The 21,745-nt window shown below is 41.0% G+C and overlaps 1 protein-coding gene across 1 annotated transcript in view; it reads right to left on the reverse strand.

Annotated features, from left to right (window-relative positions):
* Positions 1 to 1,922: 1,922 nt before the first annotated feature.
* Wif1 (WNT inhibitory factor 1) overlaps positions 1,923 to 21,745 on the reverse strand; it is a 71,592-nt gene continuing 51,769 nt past the window's right edge. The window contains exons 4-10 of the mRNA XM_004650060.3: positions 21,029 to 21,169; positions 19,989 to 20,084; positions 18,885 to 18,980; positions 14,050 to 14,145; positions 8,180 to 8,275; positions 7,339 to 7,434; positions 1,923 to 2,716 (exon numbers count right to left, since the gene is read on the reverse strand). Of these exons, the coding sequence (XP_004650117.1) occupies positions 2,595 to 2,716; positions 7,339 to 7,434; positions 8,180 to 8,275; positions 14,050 to 14,145; positions 18,885 to 18,980; positions 19,989 to 20,084; positions 21,029 to 21,169 (743 nt within the window). The 3' untranslated portion in view covers positions 1,923 to 2,594. The remainder of the gene's footprint in view (positions 2,717 to 7,338; positions 7,435 to 8,179; positions 8,276 to 14,049; positions 14,146 to 18,884; positions 18,981 to 19,988; positions 20,085 to 21,028; positions 21,170 to 21,745) is intronic.

Below are 21,745 nucleotides of genomic sequence, written 5' to 3' on the forward strand. Positions count from 1 at the left end.
ATTATTTTTAAATCAAGTCTCCATTCTTTTGAGAGAAAGAGGGAGGACAGAGTTTGTGGTGTTTTGAGCTTCTTTCTTCTGCCCGTTGAGGGTTTGTGGAAGGAGGGAAGCAGCGCAGTGTCAGCACCTTGCAGTCAGGCGACTGGATAAACTGCCCCACTATGTGTCATCTTGACTGTTTCCAAGTCTGGATTTTCTACCTACAAAAGGGCACAACAACATTTGCCTCATAGGATTATACAATAACAATATAATGCACTTGGTATCAGTAAATTAAATTTAAAAAATACTGGTACTTTATACTTGTGAAATTCTGACAACTTTAGAAAGGCTTAGACAGTTCTTCATCCCCTAATGTGGGGTATTGCTTCAGTTTGAATGTGGTCCCGGAGTTCAGATTTTGGAAGCAATCCCCAGTGTCAGAAGGTGGAACAAAGCAGTGATTGGATCAGGAGTTCTATGAATCAAAGGCTGTTCTTGCTAGGGTGTGTCGGGCACTGCCAGGCACAGGCTGGAACCTTCAGGAGACAGGCCCGAGCTTCTAGGCACAGCTAAGGACCCCTGGGCTACAGGAGGCCACGCCCTCTCCACGCCCAGCACTCCTGCACTTAGGCTTTGCTCACAGCCCTGCGACCTTTGGACAGTTGCCTAGGAAGCTCCTCATATGGTGTCAGCCAGCAGCCTTCACACAGCCCATCCCCCTGAGACCCTCTTCCCGCCACTGCGTAGGTCACCCGACTCTCTCCCTCTGTGCTGTAAAGAACGTCCCCAGGCACTGGCAAGCAACCTTTGACCCCACCAATCTCCTAAGGACCCTCTTCCCACTCTCAACTGCTTATAAACCCATTTCCCTATTGAATAAAGAAGTCTCTAAAGTCCTCCTGGTCGCGAGCTGACAGCCACTCAAGACTGCTCTCCATAGGTGTCTGGGCACCTTCAGGGACCTGTGGCTTCAAGGATCCAGGGACCCACACGGGTGGGTTAGTTATCATGAAACTGGGCTGTTATCAAAGCAAAGTTGGCTCCCTCTTCCTCTCCTGCCTGTGTGCTTTCTGGTCTTTCTTGTCTTTCTGTCTTCTGCCATGAGGTGATGTGACAGGAAGGCCCTGTGCAATGCTGGAGTCATCCTCTTGAGTTTTCAGTCTCCTAGACTGTGATCAAATATTCTTCATCCTAAATGACTCAGTCTTGGCTATTCTAACGGCAGAGGGCGCATGAAGATACATAAGTAACACATTCTAATTACAGCACACATCTGAAATGGTAAGGTGCGATGTGCCCCCCACCTTGGGAGTTCTGCAGGCAATGACAAGAGATGGGGTGGCTGGAACAGAGTGAGAAGCCGGGAGGGGAAGCAGGTTGGAGAGCCACGGCAGGGCTGGAGAATGGAGCATCGTATCTTTTTTATGGTTCTACAAAGAACTAACTACTACTAAGATGCAACCAACTTTATTTTCTTTTTTAAAAAATATTTTGGAGCCGGGTGTGGTGGTGCACAACTTTAATCCCAGCACTCAGAAGGAAGAGATAGGGGGATTGCCATGAGTTTGAGGTCATCCTGAGATTCCATAGTGAATTCCAGGTCAGCCTGGGCTAGAGTGAGACCCTACCTCAAAAAACCAAAAAAAAAAAAAAAAAAAAAAAGTTTATTTGTAAAGGGAGAGAGAGAGGAAGAGGGAGGGGGGATGGGAACACCAGGGCCTCTTGCCATGGCAAACAAATGTCAGATGCATTTATAGGTACTGGAGAATCGAACCTGTCAGGCTTTGCAAGCAAGCCTTTAGTCGCTGAGCTATCTCTCCAGCTCCAACTTTATTTCTATATAAACAGTTATACAAAGACCATACCACACTCAGAAAACTAAAACAGCACCTTTATTTTATACATACAAACAGTATAAAATGTTTATTATGTAAGAGCTGAGTTTTGTTTACAATATATTATATTGCTTCAATCCAATGCAAAAACTTCATACATTATATTCCTTAGTTCATTGTGTTTACAATATATTATATTGTTTAAATGCCATTAACACAGTATAATTATTTGTTTCTTTTCTCACTATTGAACTGTCTGGAATAATGGTAAGGGTAAAATATCTTGTATGCAGTTCAAGATAAGGGAGGGCAATTGAAACATCAATTCAGACAAATTTCCAAGTATTTAACAATAAAATTTGAATTATTTTAACTTCAACACTATTAACTGCTTCATCCAAACCCTTGTGAATTATGCATTTTTTGTTCAGCTTAACCTGTTTAATGTTCCCTAGTCCCTCAACACCATGAATGCATTGTAATTTTGCAAGTAATTTGCCAAATACACACCAAAAGGACAAATTTTTAAGGTGATCAACTGACATAGGACAAAATCCGTCCTGAAGGACTGAAAAGAGAAAATCTATTCCATCATGCTAGACATACTTAGAAAACTTAAAAGGAAGAGTAAATATCAGCCCAGTGATTTATAATGAAGCTAATAAAATTCAGGCCAGTATTCTAAAGTGTAATGAACATTATTTGAACATTCAACACATGAAAGGTTAACGAAGGCTGTGAACTTGGTGTAACTTAAAACGTTTCAGATGTCGGAGTTCACCAGATGTAATTGGATTCAGGTGGGTCCCGCAGCTCCCCGGCTTTTTTAAGTGAAGGCGTGTGCTGCCCGCGCCCGGCGCCTGCTGGCCTCAGGGCATGCATGAGGCTGGCTCCGTACCCTGCAAAATTATTCACAGCTTAAAAGAAAAGAAACTACAAAAACAGGCTCTAAAGATTCTTCATTAACCATTCAAATGAAATCCATTTTCCCTTTCCAACCTGGAGTGAAAGACCACAGCAGCCACAAAATGCTACCTGAATGAAAAACGTGACAAATTCAAGACCCTGCTAAACAAAAAGCCATCCCTCCTCACTCCATCAAATCTGTTCTCCATTGGACCTGTCAGTCACTATGTATTTCGACTGTGTAGGAACTCTTAATGCAGCTTGCATGACTGTGACTGGGTGGAAGGATAGTTTCTACCCAAGGGCTGGTGAAGATCCCGCTAAGTAAGGTCTTGGAGGTTTCTGCTGATGATCTCAGCATACGTCTTTTTCACTGCGTTACCAAACCACCCTCGCTTTACATAAAGTCGCTTATGTAAATACAGCAACTTCCACTCTCGTATTGAGCAAAGGATCAGACTTAGCTAATGCATTCATACAAAACAGGAGTTCTATAGGCATTAAGGCCCACTATATATGTTAGAGAGGAATTATGATTTGAATTGACTCCTTATCAATGGAATGTGTGAACATTTTGCTCAAGGTGGCAACCTGTTCATCTCTACCTTGGTTGCACATGGGACACAACACTGATTTATAATGATAAATATTAGAAGCAAGGTAGCTTTTATACTGATAGGGACTGGGAATGACCCACAGAAAATGGATGTCATTTGACAGGACTCACATCAGATTCAGTCCCATCTAAAACAGCTAAAGGCAACAAAACCTCAGCAACAGCAAGAACTTCCGGCTTCTTCCTTAGTTTTCTCTGGCTTAGGGCCCCCTCCCCACCTCTGTGGTAAGCCCTTCTCGAATCAGGGTTTCTCTTGGGCATACCAACCAATCAGGTTTGTCCCTATCCACCTGAGCATGGTAATAAGGCTCATTCTAATTGGATGTCTGGTTCATATAAATGAATCAGAAACACCTGTGTACCCCTGCCTCCCTTGTCCCTCCGCAGCGGCTTCTTTCTGGGCAGTGACCTTTCCCTAAGTGAAGGAGATTTTCTCTGTCTCCCCTAACCCCCTTCCAGCCAGGCTAGGAAGGGGGAGAATTTATTTTGGCTCAGGCTTTTTACTGCTTTGCTTTTCCTCTTAACTCTCCCTAAAGTAAATCTCATAATTTACCCTTCTCTGAATTCAATTCTTTGCTAAGGGGGTGGGGAGGGCTGAGACTTGGGGAGTTCTAATCCCACAGAGTTTGCTCCTGCATCAGTGCACCTTGACACCTCCTTTGTCCTCCACTTGAGAACTTCTGGAGGTGCTTGAGGTACTGACGTCATTCTGATTTCCCAAAACTCATCCAAGACAGCAATTACGTCTTACAAATCTGCCTCTATCTTGCTGTGCATCAGAGTCAATCAAGTTCAGCATTTCTTGTATTTCTTGTGGTTTTTAAATGCAAGCATGCTGCTAAATATCTACTGAGAACAGAGTATTGCCCTTGAATATGTTTCTCTGAATTGTCAGTATGTAGGCTAGTAGCTCCCGGAGCCAACAATGCACTGCAGTAAATCCCTTCCATGTTGCTTGAAGTGCCACCCATGAAGCCCAACCTCCCTGCTGGTGAGAGAGAGCTCAGGCTGGGACGTCTGTCTGTCTACAGAGCTCTCATCCTCCTGCTATGTATGGTGCCTGGGTGCCTAGGACCTCCCAATGTGTCACTCCACTGGAGAGCCTGTTCTCACCAGAGCTCTGTGACTCAGAGCTTCCCTGTCACCTCCTCTAGTCAAAATAAACCCCATTCTTACAGCCTGGTTCTTAGTTAATGTACAAAACAACTGGGTGGCCTCTCCTAGAGAATACATTTGCATTTGAATCAGTCACCAGGGCTCCTTCCTGGCATTTAGCGCCTTGCTTTGAAGGAGGTACACTGGTGGCACATGAGCCAGTGTGGTCTACAGTGGGATGCTATTTGGAGGCCTGGCAAGATCATTCCTTTATGCTACTCTGTTCCAGGAAGATTCCTAACTTGCCTTCATTTTGGAAGAGTGACTGGGTGTATTACTGGACACAATACTCTTTCTTGTGCCCAATTCTCATCTTTTTTTGATGGTCACCAACCCCCTGAGGGGAGATCTAAGGACCTTAATCATTGCATCTTGGGATATGTGGTCTAAACTTCAGGCCATCTCTTGACCTGGGGACTTCTGGAAGGTTACTTTAGATTCTGAGAGAAACCTTGAGTTTGTATGTAGCTGAGGGTGGCACAGAATGTTTGACTATAGAAATGGTTAGTCTTCCATAAGTCTCTGAGTTTAGATTTCCCCAAAAGGGTGTCCTAGTAGGGACATCGTTTGACTCTTGCTGCAGTGTGAGGAGCCATTTCCCAGTGGGGTTGCACTTATCCTACTCTGCCTCCCTGAAGCCCGTTCGGTCAGTCATCCAGGCGATTTAGTGGGAGCCAGAGTATCAAATCAGTGGCAGCCTGGACCAGATACCAACATATTGTAAAATATATAGACATGGGCTGGAGAGATGGTTCAACAGTTAAGGCCCTTGCCTGCAAAGTCTAATGACTTGGGCTCAATTCCCCAGGACTCATGTAAAGTCAGATGCACAAAGTGGCACATGCATGTGGAGTTCATTTGCAGTGGCAAGAGGCCCTGGTGCATCCATTTTCTCTCTTTCTCTGCTCACAAATGAAAAACTAAAAAATACATAGATATATATACCTATATATAAGTTTAGCCATACTTATTAGAGTAATATCTGAGCATTGTGAAGTGTGTACAAAAGTTAAAAGTTAGAAAGATTGCAATAAATATTCTTACATGTTATTTGAATTATAAAGTTGATACATACAAAATAGTTAAAACCTAATATTTCTATTAATACCTGAACTAATAATTTCCATACTCACTGAGCTATGTGCATGAATTGGAGACCAATGACATGTAAGTGGTTTGTTCAAATTTTGTATCCATTATCATTATTTTAATATTTTTATTTACTTGCAAGCAGACAGAGAGAGAGAGAATGAGAATGGGCCTCTTGCCACTGCAACTAGGATCTGTATGAATTCCAGATGCATGTAACACTTGGTGCATCTGACTTTATGTGGGTACTGGGGAATAGAACCTGGGCAAGCAGACTTTGCAAACAAGCACCTTTAACCATGGAGCAATCTTTCCAGTCTTGTATCCATTATTTTGGAGATACAACATTATTTGCCACAATCTGCACCTTTGTCATTGAAGTGTTGTATGGCTAAGGGCTTCCTTTCCTCAAAGTGAACCTGACAGTAGACCCATGCTTAGGAGACTAAGGTCTAGGGGCCAGGTTACTAAAACTATATTATTTTTCTACTGGAAAATTGAACTCCCAACACACACACACACACACACACACACACACACACACACACACACTGGAATATGTACTCTGTGAGACAAGCTTGCTTCTATTCACTCATGTGATCCCAATGCTTGGGCTCCTGCTTAAAACAGAGACACGCTAATCAATGCTGAATGGTTGGATTTGCCAAACTTCATTTAACATGTAAAATAGTCCTGTGGTTTTTCTATATAGCTAGTTCACTTTAACTATAAACAAGTCTGAAAAAAATACCCACAATTCCATTATAAAATTTTTCCCACAGGCCTTTCTTTACTTTCAAAAGTACTCATTTAGAACATTATATACAGTACCATTTAAAGATTCTAAAAAGCAAACCTTGCCATGTTTTATATGTCAGTTAATCAATTTTGATCTTTGAAACCAGAGGCAAATAGATACTGATTCTACATTCCATTTCAAATCTTTAGGGTTGGGGTGTAACTTAGTTACAGAGCTTTTGCCTGGAAGTGTTCAAGGTTCTATGTTAGATACCTAGCACCACCATTTAAAAAAACAGTCTTCAAAGACATGCTGATGATACAAAACATTGGGAGATCTGGCTGGAATATGGATGGAAGCCAGTCCCCAGATAGTTAGCCCGGATGTGTTGGTATATGTCTTTAATATCAGCACTCAGGAAGCAGAGGTAGGAAGATCACCGTGAGTTTGAGGCCATCCTGGAACTCAGAGATAGTTCCAGGTCAGCCTGTGCTAAAGTGAGACCCTACCTTGAAATGCCCATCCAAAAAAAAAAAAAAAAAAAACACAACAAAAGAACAGTCTTCAGAGAATCACTTCTTTCATAACTAACATTTCATAGCTAACATACTTTATTAGTGAATCAACCTGTATTACTAGAACATTATATATTGTGTGTCTGTGTGTGTGTGGTTGTTTTCAAGGTAGGGTCTCGCTTTAGTCCAGGCTGACCTGGAATTTACTATGTTATCTCAGGGTGGCCTTGAACTCACAGTGATCCTCCTACCTCAGCCTCCTGAGTGATGGGAATAAAGGTGTGCACCATCACGCCCGGTTTTAACCTAGAAAATATTTATGGTGATATTTTAGAGCTCTGGTTACATTTTACAGCGATGCCATACTACTTACACTCCAAAGCAGGGAGACAGGGAGGGGAGCATAGGGAATGAGAACCTGCTGCTAAGGTCTGGACAAGCAGGGCTGAGTGACGGGTCATCTGAAATAACAGCAGCCTCCCTGCACGGCCTCCCACTCACTTTTATTGCAGTGCCTCCCATGCCAGCCTTCTCGACATTGGCATTTGTTGGGTTCGTGGCAAGTACCATGTGCACCACAACCAGGCTCGCAGACAGCTAAAACCAGAGGAGAGAAAAGCAGTTTGTTGAGTTTTCCTTAAAAAAAGAAAAAAAAGAACGATATAGCTATGCTTCCTGTAATTCCTTAGAATGAGTTACTTTTGGTTTCATCATTTAATTTTTTTCTAAGTCAATCTCCAGTTAAAAAGTTAGTTTTTATATTTTTAAAATAGTCCTTGGGGATATAGAGATGGCTCAGCCATTAAAGGCACTTGATTGTAAAGCCTGCTGGCCCTGGTTCGATTGCCCAGTACCTATGTAAAGCCAGATGCACGAAGTGGTGCATGAATCTGGAGTTCATTTGCAGTAGCAAGAGGCCCTGGTGCATCCATTCCCATTCTCTCTCTCTCTCTCTCTCTCTCTCTTTGTTTCTCTCTCTCCTTATAAGAAAATAAAAATATTCTTTAAAAAGTCCTTAAGCGTAATCTCAAATTAAGCATCTTGTTTCCTATTCACAAAAAAGATCAGTAGGATTTTCAAACTACTATGTAGAAGTTTATTTTCCTTAAAAAATAATGGTAATAGATAAAACAAAAATTGAACGATTCATCTAAGTGAGTGTGTGTGTCTGTAAATACTTAACGTGCACTGATCCCCCCCTCCAGTCCTTGCAGTCTACAGAAAGCAAACAAAAATGCCAGTGAAGAAAGGCCAACAACGATGCCCAAGTTAACGTGCATCGTGGAAGTTATGTCACAAGCAAGAACTGCTCATTCAGCTATGCAGTGTGTGTGGTACTTACGCTTAGAACACAGGTCTCCTTGGTAACCTTTGGGGCACTTACATTTGCTTTTACCAATGCATTTACCTCCATTTCGGCAGGGCTGTGGGCATTTGCCTGCAACAGAGAACACACCCCAGTAAGAAGGAGATCACAGCTTCCTTCAGCAGTAATTACACCTTTCAAAGGAATGACAATGTTCCAAGAGGACAGATGCTTTTACATGGCAGTCATTTCCATTTATTTCAGCTTTACTCTGGGTTTTATAGTGTTTTTGTTTAGGTTGGGGATCAGGCTCAAGTATGGACTTGTGGTTTCGGATCTATATTTATAGCTATCATAGTAGAGAGTGACCCACAAGTACACTTTTGGGTTGCTTTTCTCTCCTTCCCTAGCTTACTCTTTCCATATCCCCAGTCTTGTTGCCTCAGCTTCCTTCCCCCAAATAAACTGTCTGCATACAAGCCTGCTTTGTGTAGGCTGCTGCTGTCATCAAGTGTGGGCAATAGGGTTGCTTCCAGAAATAGTGATTTTTTTCAAAATCAAGAAATCAGAAAAATTCTCACTTAGTGAGTCATTCATTCATATATTAAGTTTTGGTAAGTTAAATCTTAAACTGTAGCTATGAATGAGTGAAAATTCTATTTATTTAAAGGACAATAATGTGTGGTTGGGGAGGTGCCTCAGTGGGTAAAGTACTTGTCACACAAGAATAAGGACCAGAGTCTGGATCCCCAACATCCATATGAAGGCGGCCCATAGTTCCAGTGTGGTGGGGGGGAGGGCAGGAAAAGAGGCTCCCCAGGGGAAGTTGGCTGGCTAGACTAGCCAAATCCTTGAGCCCTGGGTTCTAGTGAGACATGGTGCCTTAGTAAATAAGGTGGACAATGATCAAGGAAGACACCCAACATCTTCCTCTGGCTTCCACACACATGCACACTTGTGCATCCATGCACCCCCACACAGACAAGCATGCATACACGCACATACAAAAATAAACAAATAGTAATATAAATGCAGCCACTGGGACTTGGTAGTGGACAAGTTTAGGATTTTGTTCTTTTATTTTCACATTAGCAGAACACTCAGTACAAAGGCTTCTGGGTACACAAGGAATACTAATAAAATTTTTATCATTAACCAACTCATCTTTCATTCTTTAATTCTATCTTTGGCTATATGCCAAAGAAAGCTGTAAAAAGAAGCAAGCTATCATATGTTTTACCAAAATAAGCACTGTTCTTGACAAGAGGAAATGAATTCCATAAGAAAAAAAAATTTTCTAAAATGCTTTATTTTTATTTATCTAAAAGGCTTTATTTGTGTTCTAGAAACTGGTATTAAAACAACCTTCATGATAAAAATACTAGCTTTTCATTGACCACTAAAAGTCCCCAAAGGTCACTGTACTAAACAGTGTTTTGGGTTTTCTTCAAGCAAACAGGTTGTGGGGTGATAATTACCAGGCAGGAGAGATGACCTACTTATATGTGAAATACTGAAATGGTGAGCTCTATGCTCCTTAGTGGTGAACCAGGTGACTGAGGATGATGCAGAGAAAGAGAGGCTCTGTTCATTGAGTCCATGGGTCTTTTTGTGTACTGAGTCAGAGGCAATTGAGCACTCAGGTTTACCTCAGCCAGGAGGGAGGATAGGAAGTTTCCTCCCAGTTAATACATGAGGAGTGTGACTGGAAGAGACTATTAGGAGGACGTTGTTTGTTCAAAGGGAACCTCATGAACAGATGGTTTTAAAATTTAGAATCCTCCAAAGTGTCTTTAGTATTGACTTCCTTTGTCTGAAAAATAGTTTGAAACCAAATTATAGCCATTGGATAATGGAAATCTGAGTCAGCCTAGGAGATTACACATTTCTATTTACAAACTAAGCCCAAAACAAACAGCCTTCACTAAGTTGAAACAGCATTCTTGGCATGACTAGTGGAGGAGTCCTTGTGAGAACAATGTCAAATCAAGGCACTAACAAGATGAAGATGTTGAACTTCTCCCACTCTTGCGACTGTGGGTAAGTTTATGTTGTGACTCTATTTCATGGACAAACAGATCAAAAGATTTACAAGGGTCTATAGCCATCATGTCTGGGTCTTAAGATGAGTGGTTTTAAAAAATTATTTTCACCAATACTCATTTTTACACAGATTATTTGATACTGAAAAGCTGTATAGTAAGAACTCATTAAGTTATTTTTAAATGTTATTCATAATACAATATAAATAATGAGTGTAATCCTTGTTTACTGAAGGTCCATTAAAGGCTCTTATAAACCTGTGAGCCTTAAGTAGTGAGATGAAAGCACAGCTAACCTTCCAGACAACTCTAGCCATGGCTTGGCTGGCCTAGTGAGCACATCTCACAATCTAGTCAGAAGGAAGTTGGAGAAGGTATCATTCCTGATAGAGATCAGGAGAAATAAAATCAAAGTGACACCAGAACACATGTTTTAAAAAAGAGCAAGCCGGGGCTAAAGAGATTGCTTAATGCTTAGGGTGCTTCTTTGCAAAGCCAAAGGACCCAGGTTCAATTTCCCAGGACCTACATAAGTGAGATACACAAGGTGGTGCATGCCTCTGGAATTTGTCTGCAGTGGCTGGAGTGCCCATTCTCTCTCTCTTCTCTCTGCTTGCAAATAAATAACTAAATAACTATTAAAAGAAAGATAACAGGGCTGGAGAGATGGCTTAGCGGTTAAGCACTTGCCTGTGAAGCCTAAGGACCCCGGTTCGAGGCTTGGTTCCCCAGGTCCCACGTTAGCCAGATGCACAGGGGGGCGCACGCATCTGGAGTTCGTTTGCAGTGGCTGGAGGCCCTGGCGCGCCCATTCTCTCTCTCTCCCTCTATCTGTCTTTCTCTCTGTGTCTGTCGCTCTCAAATAAATAAGTAAAGGTTAAAAAAAAAATTTAAAAAAATAAAAATTAAAAAAAAAAGAAGAAAGATAACAATTTGTGTTGCTGGGGATGTGAGAAACTGGAGCTCTTGTTATAGCTTGAGATGTAAAATGATGCCACCATTTTGGCAAACAGTCTAGTAAATCCTCAAAAAAGTTGTTTGTAATTGCAGAACAGGGGGAATAAAGACTATCAAAGCCAGAAGATGAAGAGCAGGACCTTAGAACGCTATCTTCTGGATAGGAAGTGGCTGTTGTTACTTGCAGAAGACCTTTACAATATTGGGCCCACCAACCTTCTGTCATGGATGGTGAAGGAGGGGAACAAAGAGAAAAGACATAAAAGTAGAAAAGGGACTAATTGGAAAGAAGAGGTTCAGTGGAAAGGGGACAAAAGAAGGTAGCAGGAGGGGATTATGATCAAAATACACTATGCATATACATAAAAATGGTCAGTAAGAAGTTTTCAAAATAATATACGGCAATTCTACTCTTAGATATATAGCTAAAAGAGATACAAACTATGTCTGCACAAAAACTTGTACACAAATATTCACAGTTCAGATACCCACCAAGGGTGAACAGCCCACATGTTCATCAACTGATGAGTGTATAAACGAACTGTAAGACATCCGTACAACTGGGTATTATTCAGCAATAAAAAGAACGATGTGCTGATATATTCAATACCATGTGTGATCTTTGAAAACTTTAGAATGAACCTAGTAAAGCTAGACAGAAAATGTCATATATTATATGATTCCATTTATATAAATTGTTCGGAATAGGCTAGGCCAAAAAGACAAAAAATAAATTGGTGGTTTCCAGGGGTTGAGAGCTGAGGGGCTGGAGAGACACCTAGCATATGTATAGCCTTTCTTTGGGGGCAAGCAATTGTTCTGAAATCTGATAGATGTGATAGCTATACAATTTTATGGATGTGCTGTATGATACACTTTAAAATGTACATGTATTATATCTTAACAAAATCTAAGAATATGTAATTCAAGTATACTTTTCATCTGTATACTCTTAAGGGGAACTCAACTTCAAACCCATTTCCTTTTTTTTTCCCTGGTCATGTGATTCTTGTAATAGAACAGGAAATTACCTAAAAGGATTTGAATAAAAATTGTGGTTGGATCAATCCCAGAGCTTTCAAAGCCTCACATTTTTGGTCCAGTTAGAAAAAACAAGCAAAGCAACAAGAAAGAAAGAAAGAAAGAAAGAAAGAAAGAAAGAAAGAAAGAAAGAAAGAAAGAAAGAAGTAAAAAAAAAAAATGCTCCACCAATGGAAAGTTCATAAACTCAAGGGCAAGAAAAAGGCATCCTTACATGAAATAAACCCATGAACAAAGACTCATAAACGTAAACCAAATACACCACGTCTGGGCTGAGCCCAGGGAGAAAATTGAGGGGAGTTACTTCAGAGATGTCTCTATCAGGAAAGGGTAATTAATAAGAATAGAAGCCACATCCTGACAATTAATTACATGTTCTATGGAAACTTCAGAGGTATTTCATCTGAACTCTTTAAAAATGGTTACTTCATCTACTACTACTCATTAAAGTACAAAAACCCACAAATAAATTAGAGGTTGAGAATTAAAATAGGAGCTTGGTATTATTCAATTTTTAACCCACTGCAACTTCAGAAATAATGTGTATGCCAGATGCAGTGGTTCCTTACATCTACTACACAGCTGCAAAGAAGACTGCCTGCAAGCCTTCCCCCATGCACATCTAAAGGGTTGGGACAGGCACCCTCAGCTGGCACACTTGATGCCTTTTGCTCTTTCCTGGGTATGTGTCTTGGTGCTCTGTCTTCTGGGCTGTAAAGTAGTCCAGGAGGAGCTGGCTCATTTCTGGTTAAATACAGAGGCCTGAGTGGCTTGCTGAGGGTAGAAGGCTAGTATCTGCCAGAGTTAGGACAAGGAGTTTGGTTCATTGATTCCGAAAACAATGTTGACTGATCACATCCTACTCCTAAATTGTATTTTTTTTTTTTATTAAAGCATTATCCGCTGGGCACGGTGGTGCATGCCTTTAATCCCAGCACTTGGGAGGCAGAGTGTGAGTTCAAGGCCAGCCTGGAACTAAAGTACAGAGTGAGTTCCAGGTCAGCCTGGCTAGAGTGGGACCCTACCTGGAGAAAACAAACAATCAACAACAAAGCACAGCCAACATACAGTGAAAGCAGAAATTTAAGCTTACAGCTCAATTACATTTCCTACACAAATACTCATCCACCACTCCATTAACTAAATCATACATTTTCAGCACTCTGTAAGTTTCTTTCTGCTCCCCAACTGTGATTCTAGTGTCCACGGTCATTCATGAGTTTTGCCTATTCTCTATTCTTGAACTTCAAAAATATAGAATCATGTATTAGGCGCTTTTTTTTTTTGGCACCTGGCTCTTTTCATCTAACATTCATCTGTGATTCACTTACATTGCTGTTGCTATGAGCTTTTTCTTTTAGTTGGCATGCACCTTTTTGTCACCCTGTTTTGGCTCTAACATACTCTCTTAGATGGTTAGAGCTCCATCTATCCTGAAACATTCGACAGTACGTGGCAGGGAGAAACCCCTCTATGCTTGTGGGTAGGAGGACAGATATCAGCTCTTTGAAAGCTCGGGTCCTCATTCTGTCAGCAAAGTTATGGGCTTAGTATATCATAAAGAAGACATGGCTAACGAGAAACAATGGGACAAACCAAATAATTGAAAACTAGACATAACAGAACCAGAGAGCTTTTGTGTTAGGTCTCTGGGGTAAGGTCTTTCACTCTTTGCTCCATGGTTAACCAAAATAAGTGTCAGATGAATCTAGTAAAAAGAAACCATTGGTCTACGACCTCAAACAAGTCATCCATCTTTTTGAGGATTTGGGTTCCTCCCTGCTAAAAGGAAAGCATGAGATGAAGTTTCTAAGGTCCTTCCAAAACAAAGAAAAAACCAAAGAGAATGCAGAAAGTCTTACTCACTCATTTCACACTGCTCTCCCTCTAGACCTGGAGGGCAAATACATTTTCCAGGGTAGAAGCAGGTACCTCCATTAAAGCAGGTGGTTGAGCAGTTCGCTGTTAGAAATGATGAAAATGTATTGCATTAGATGTAGGTTAAGCTTAACAAAAATTCCACTTGAAGTAAGTGATATTTCTTAGGCATTTATACTTGCTCATTGACATAATAAATCACTTTGTAAATACAAAACTTACAGTCCAAACAAGAGAAATTGAGAGGGGGAGAGGATATGATGGAGCATGGAGTTTCAAAGGGGAAAGTTGGGGGAGGGAGGGAATTACAATGGGATATTGTTTACAATTATAGAAGTTGTCAATAAAAAATAAATTAAAAAAATAACAAGAAAAAAAAATAAAACTTACAACCAAAATATTTTATTACTTGAAGTAGCTGGTTCAAATTATAGTTACGATCAAATCATAATTATTAGCCAGGCATGGTGGCATATGCCTTTAATCCCAGTACTTGGGAGGCAGAGGTAGGAGGATTGCCATGAGTTCAAGATGAGCCTGAGACTACCTAGTGAATTCCAGGTCAGCCTGGGCTAGAGAGAGACCCTACCTTGAAAACCAAAATAATAATAATAATTACTATTATTATAATTATTATTTAAGTTTAGAATAGGAGGAAATAGGATATCACACACATGATATTCCTTTCACTCAGAGGAGTTTACATCCTAAGTGAAAAGTCATGGTATGTAAAAGCAAAATGGGCTTTATAATATATTTAAAATAGAATCTATATCTTAAAAGAAGAATCCTATAAATCTAAGAATTTTTTTAAACATTGGATTGGAAGCTCAGGAAGAATAAAAAGGAGAAAACGTACTTTGGAATAGATGGAAAAGAAGCCATAATGTCTACCAAGGAGAAAGCAACTTTCTTCCACAATAAGATAGGCAGAGATTCATTTTTTACTAATAGGATTTTTTTTTAAAGGGACTGTTAAGTCAAATGAGAAAAAGATGACTGTGGACTCCTGTGAGACCCCACAGGTAAGGAGGATGCTGAGTGGAGAGATGAGGTGGAACATGGTTTACTGGGAATCTGCTCATACTGTCCAGGTAATAATCACACTCTGAATAACCCCAACTTCTCTCTCTTGGACGAGTCTCTAGAATGTTACTGTTCTCTGGCATCCAAAATAGAAAGAGGGCAGAGAAATGGTATTAGGAAAGAGTAAATAGATAAAGGACAAGTTTGCTCATCCAGTAAAGATAAATAAACAAATAAAATAAAAAGATTTAAATTGGAGCTTGGGTTGAGTGTGGAGGTATATACTCGTACCCCTACAATCATGGAGGTGGGGGCTAGAGAGGTAGGAGTTCAAGGCCAGTTTTGGCTACATTGAGGGTCTGAGGTAAGCTTTGGCTATCTGACTAATGACACCTTGTCTCAGCAAACCAAAATTTGGATTTTAAGAAATTTTGGTTGTATGTCCTGAAGGTTCTTGTCCCAGTTATAACTTTGCTAATGATGAACAAAGGCTGAAGTAAACTTTCATTACAAAACCCAGAAAGGATACCCAGAATGTGTAAGTGCGTCCTTTCTTTGTGGAAGACAAGTTCAACTAAGATTCTCCATGAATATCTGGCTTCTTGGAGGGTAAGCATCCCACAGCTGACAGGGATGCTACACACTTGGCGTCTTGACGTGGAGATGAGGGAAGACATGGCTCTCTGGGCCTTTCTGTGCCAATCAGAGCTGATGTTTCCAGGGCTGGGACACTTTTTTGTATGATTATGTCCTGTCTCCTCACTTGTGTGTCTCATGAGTATAAGAGGACATTGGTATGGAAACTGCAACAAGCTTGGTAGCTTGACTGAAATAGGATCAATAGGATTTGTCAAGCCTGGCTCTAGAAGTCTGGCTCCTCTCCTCTTTGTCCTTTTTTTCTTTTCTTTTTTGAGTCAGGGTGTATAGGGAATAGTATGTAGACCAGGGTGGACTTAAATTGAGGCTGGAGAGATGGCTTAGTGGTTAAAGACACTTGCTTGCAAACCCTGACAGCCTAAGTTCACAACCTCAGTATCTATATAAAGCAAGATACACAGTGTTACATGCATCTGGAGTTTGCAGCAGCAACAGGCTCTGGTGTGCCCTTTCTCTCCCTCCCTCTTTACCTCTCTCCCTCCCCCCCCTTTACCTCTCTCTCTCTCCCTCCTTACCTCTTTCTATCTCTCCCTCTCTCTAAGTAAATCAATGAAATATTTAAACACACAATCCTCCTGCCTCAGCTACCACACTCAGTCAATTTAGCCACACTCTTGATGCTTGCATATTTTATCATCCTGACCAAGCTTCTGAACTCAAACCTTTATGCACTAGAATCTTGGTTACCGGCCTGGTGGTATGGAGAAATAATGGAACCTTTAAGAAGTGGGATCTAGGGCTGGAGAGATGGCTTAGTGGTTAAGTGCTTGCCTGTGAAGCCTAAGGACCCTGGTTCGAGGCTCGGTTCCTCAGGTCCCACGTTAGCCAGATGCACAAGGGGGCGCACGCGTCTGGAGTTCGTTTGCAGAGGCTGGAAGCCCTGGCGCGCCCATTCTCTCTCTCTCCCTCTATCTGTCTTTCTCTCTGTGTCTGTCGCTCTCAAATAAATAAATAAAAATTAAAAAAAAAAAGAAGTGGGATCTAATGGAATATGATTAGGTCACTGGGGCCAACATCCTCAGAAAGGATTATTGTGCTTCTTATGGCACCTTGGTCAGTTCCTGACAGAACAAGTTGTTACAGAAAGAGCAAGCCTGGCCCTTGACTGCCTCTGGATTCCTGTCATGCTACATGAGCTCTCCTTCTTGCCAGGCCTCCCAAGCATGGAGCCATCTGCCATGTGTGATGTAGATGACTGTGCCATGCCCTTGAGGCTCCAGAACTATGAACTGTATTAGCCTCTTCATAAAGCACCCAGTCTTAGGTATTTTTTCATAATAGTGGAAATTGGACTAATACAATTTCTGTTGTGCAATGAGACAGAAACACTAAGCAACCTTGACTGGGGCTGAGACATATTGGCCAGTGCTTACCTAGTCATTTCTTAACATTTGCTGCAAATGCACCTAGGACTAGTGAAAGTTATCCGTTAATGTTTGCTCCAAAATACAGTGTAAAGTCTACCTCTATGTGATTAATTAATCCATTGTTCAGAAGCTCTACAATCCTTCCTGGATAATAAAAGTATTTTTTTGAGTTGGTAAAAATGGATATTTAAAAAATATATAAGGTTATTTATTGGGGGGGGGGGAGAGAAGGAGAGATAAAGAAAGAGAAAGAGAGAGAGAAAGAGAATGAGTGCTCCAGCACCTTCAGCTACTGCAAACAATCTCCAGATGCATGCACCACTTTGTGCATCTGGCTTATGTGGGTCCTGGGAAATTGAACCTGGGTCCTTTGGCTTTGCAGGCAAGTGCCTTAACTGCTAAGCCATCTCTCCAGTCCCTTTTTATAAAAGTACATTTTCATTTATTTATTTATTTAGAGAGAGAAAGAGAGTGTGCCAGGGTCTCTAGACACTGCAAACTCCAGACATATGTGCCCCCTTGTGCATCTGGTTTATGTGGATACTGGGGAATCAATCCTGGGTTCTTTGGCTTTGCAGGCAAGCATCTTAACCACTCAGCTATCTGCAGCCCAAGACATATTTTTTATTTTTTTACTTTTGAGAGAGAGACAGAGAAAGAGGGAAAGAGAGAAAGAGAATGGGTGTGCCAGTACCTTTCAGCCACTGTGAATGAACTCCAGATGTGTGTGTGCCTTTGTGGCTCATGTGCAACATTGTGTGCTTATATCACTGTGCATCTGCCTATGTGGGACCTGGAGATTTGAATATGTGTTCTTAGGCTTTACAGGCAAGTGCCTTAACTGCTAAGCCATCTCTCAAGCCCTCAAGACACATTTTATGAACAAAAACCAATTGCTGTATTGCAATTAGCATTATGGATAAAGAATAAGTTCATGAAGTCATGTAGTGTAAGATATTTTAATTTTTTTCCACCTAAAAGGGCACTGGCAAAAATAGTCAGGAATATCATAAAGATATGGATCATTCAGTAATGTTTTAAGGCAAAATTGGATTCTACTCTCTGTGAGTAAAATCTGTCCATGTAACAACCATGGGAGGCACCCAAACCTTGAGGAATGGGGCTTGTGAACAGAGTATAGAATTGGGAGACAGTAAATTTTCAGGTCAGGTAATTTGGAGCAGGTTGTTCAACCTGAGCCCCCAAAAACTCACCCACAGGACCAATTTGGGGTATACTAAAATTCAATGTGACAGAGACAGTTAGTTTTTTACATAAACACCCCACCCAGGCTGTCCACCCATAACCAGAGAAGACAGCTTTCCTCTGGAATGGCATTCCTTCTACCTCATCCATGTAGGACCTTGAGCCTAATTCCTATCCTGAAAATAGGTATGGAAGTTTTGTGAGCCACTGTAGGAACTGGGACTGTTTTGTCTTTGTTAAAAGGTGTGCCTACTTCAATCTCCTTTTCTCTTACTGTAGGCTGGACCTAGAACACTCCAAGCTTCCAGAAAGACCACGGAGAGATATTGCCTGGATCACTGAAAGGAGGAGCTACACTGCCCAAGACCCACACTCCTGCACTGGAGCACTCTGGAAGTGCAGACATGCTTCTGCTGGGTTAAGCTACTCTCAAATTGACTTCCGGTTATCAAAGCAGTCATCTTTATCCTGATGCATCCTGTTTACAAAGTGACAATATGTTAAGCTTATTTATTTTAATCTGAATTTTAAAAGAACTCTGTTCTGCAAATAAAAATAAAAAATTACCTTTATCACAATTGACTCCGTAGAATCCAGGTGGGCAGATGCAAAAACCAGGAGTCACACAAAGCCCCCCATTCATACATCGCGGCATGCAAAGGGCTAAGGGGGGAGAAGGGAGGGAGAAAAACTCTAATTTAGGTCAAATGGAAATATTTGTGGTAGTAGGTTCAACATTGCCACATTTAAAAACTTTGTGATTGGCTTTCAAATGCTCACTCTTCAGAATATAACTTTGCTGTATTAAAAATTGTTTTGTGGTATTAATCAGGCTATTTTCAACTTCTTAGCCAATTTCTTAAGGAAGAATTTTGAATCTGTTCCATTTTGAATGCATGATTAAATTTTCCCCAGCATAATCTTGACTATGATGTGCTCTTTTAAAGCGAGGCTGTAAATATTTTTCCTCTGCACTATTTCCTTGCTCTTCAAATTCTGAGATCAACACAAATCAGAAAACATCCCTATTTCTTGAAAATGAAAAATGTGTTTACTTACTCTGTTCAGATAACCCCTTACTATGGAAGTATCTTAGAACCAATACTCGTTTTCTTGCTTATCACTTTTCATGTAATTTTCTTAAAAATAATTTCTCTAAGCAAATATACTTATTGCACAAGTGATTTTCAACTATTCTTTTCTGACTCTATAACAGGTGCAGATTTAATTTTGTATTATTAATATTTGTGTATATAAGAATTTATAAATAAAATTGGGCATATAAGAATTTCAAATCAATGGTGACACTGGGTCCTTTTAAGGAAGAATGAAATAAAGAAAAAACGCCTTAAAACTTTCATAAGATCATCCCAAAATACAGTGCTAATACCAGCGCAGCGGGCAGAGGGACCGCAGAGAGCAGGCGTCGTGCCAAAGTTCTCTGGTCCTGTCATCACACACCGGCTTTAGCAGAAAACCACTCCTTGGAGAAATGCTTTCCAATAGCTCTTTCTGTGGTTTTTTAAAAGCTTCACCAAATGCTTATAATGTGCCCGGAAAAATAATTTCCAGGGACATGTTAAAAAAAAAAAATAACCAACGTGTGTCTTCTCTGTGACACCCACACTCATTAGAAAGCAAGCCAGGGCAGCCGGGTCCCCCGCCCGGTACCTTTCTCACAGTGAGGGCCATAGAATCCATCAGGACACTCGCAGACTCGCCTTTCGTTACACAAGCCTCCGTTTCGACACCCTCCCGGGCACTCAGCTGCATCAAAGAGAAACAAGGTTTAGAGCGCACCCTTGAGAACAGTTTGGGTGAATTACAGCCTGGGTGAGACATTAGCGGTCATTTCTAATCCACTGTGCCCAACGGTTGTAATGGCTGAGCATCCTCCAGCTACTTCAAACCTCCTCTTCACACCACTTGAAATCCACTAAATCTTCTTAGGTAAGATGTTTCCTTTTGCAGTCCAACTTCCAACAGTAGGAAGCTTATGGAGGAGAGTAAAGCAAAATTTATTCTGCCCTCCATTCTACCCACCTATCCAGGCACAGCACCTCCTTCAACTCACGCTGTAGGACAAATGACTTTGCCTCTCAAGTTCGCCTTCGGGGAGAGGGATGACTTTCCCCACACGTCTTTAGAGCATTGACAAAATCTAGAGTTGATATTCTGTGCTGGAAAGGCCTGAATGGGGATAAGAGAGGAGACATGCCCCAGTCTACTTAACAGGGCCCTAAGGCATGGCTGTGAGTTGCTGAGTGAGGCCCTGACTGGCAGGGTCACATTTAATAATGTCTTCCTGTCTTTTGTGGGTGTGACTTGTGCCAAGCCTTGGGCAGGAGTGTGGGCAGTGTCACCTTTGATAGGTGGAAAGTGGTTCTAATTACTGGCACTTGCAATGAGGACCCAGAATAAGAAAAGAGGAAATTTGTGCCCACAATGAAACACCCCGGGGACTGCCAAATACTATGTTGGAAACTTGGGAAGAAAAAATGGTACTTTGATAGGTATTGGAGTCCTTAACATTGTAAGTGGTGTCAAAGCCAAAGGATGTCTGAGGACTATTAGCAGAGCTTATGCTTAACCTCCTCTACCACGCAATGGGAGTGCTTATAATTATTTTTAAAAAAATAACTTTTTTTTTTTTGCCTAAACCGTACTTGGAAGCCTTTTGAGGTATCTCCTGAGTCATTATCAGTGCTCACCTTGTTGACATGTTTTAAAGAAGATAGCATTTTGAGGGGTCTGCAGGATGGTATTGCCTTCAGAATTCATTACAATCACATTCACTTCAAATGCTGCCACCCCATCTTGTTTTCCAAGACATGGGAAGCCAACTTGAACAACTAAAAGAAAAAGAGACAGGGTAGAACAGTTGATCCAATTGTTTTCAGTTCTATAGAAATCTTCAGAAGAGACACCAAGACAAAGTGAAGATGTTCACTTTCCTATATACCTCCCTGGAATCAGGATGGCACACTGACCACGTGGGCACTCTCCACAGACCTTGTGTACCATGCTGGGTGGAGGAAGAATGCATGGCCCTCACTCATCTGCTCTCCACTAGTGTAGAACTAGGGCTATTTTGCTAATAGTCTGGGTTCTCATGTTTAGCAAAATACATTTTTTTTGGAAATTGCAAATGCACAAAAGTAAGTATAAGTCTCTTAATTTGAGGAAGAAATTTTGTGGGCACCTTCACCAGCCCCAAAGAACTATAAATCAATATTTAGTAAAGATCATTAAATAAGTCCTATGAGCAACACCCCACTGGTTGATTTTTATTGTTTGAAAGTGACAAAACATATTCTTGGAAAATATTCTGCAACCCAGACTAGGCTGCACACATTGGCTGTAGTCCATGAGGTCCTATTTTCCTGCATTATTTGCTCATGTCAAGAGTTTGGTGTGATCAAATAATC

This window comes from Jaculus jaculus, chromosome 6 (genome assembly GCF_020740685.1).
Source record: "Jaculus jaculus isolate mJacJac1 chromosome 6, mJacJac1.mat.Y.cur, whole genome shotgun sequence".
Taxonomy (NCBI): Eukaryota; Metazoa; Chordata; class Mammalia; order Rodentia; family Dipodidae; genus Jaculus; species Jaculus jaculus.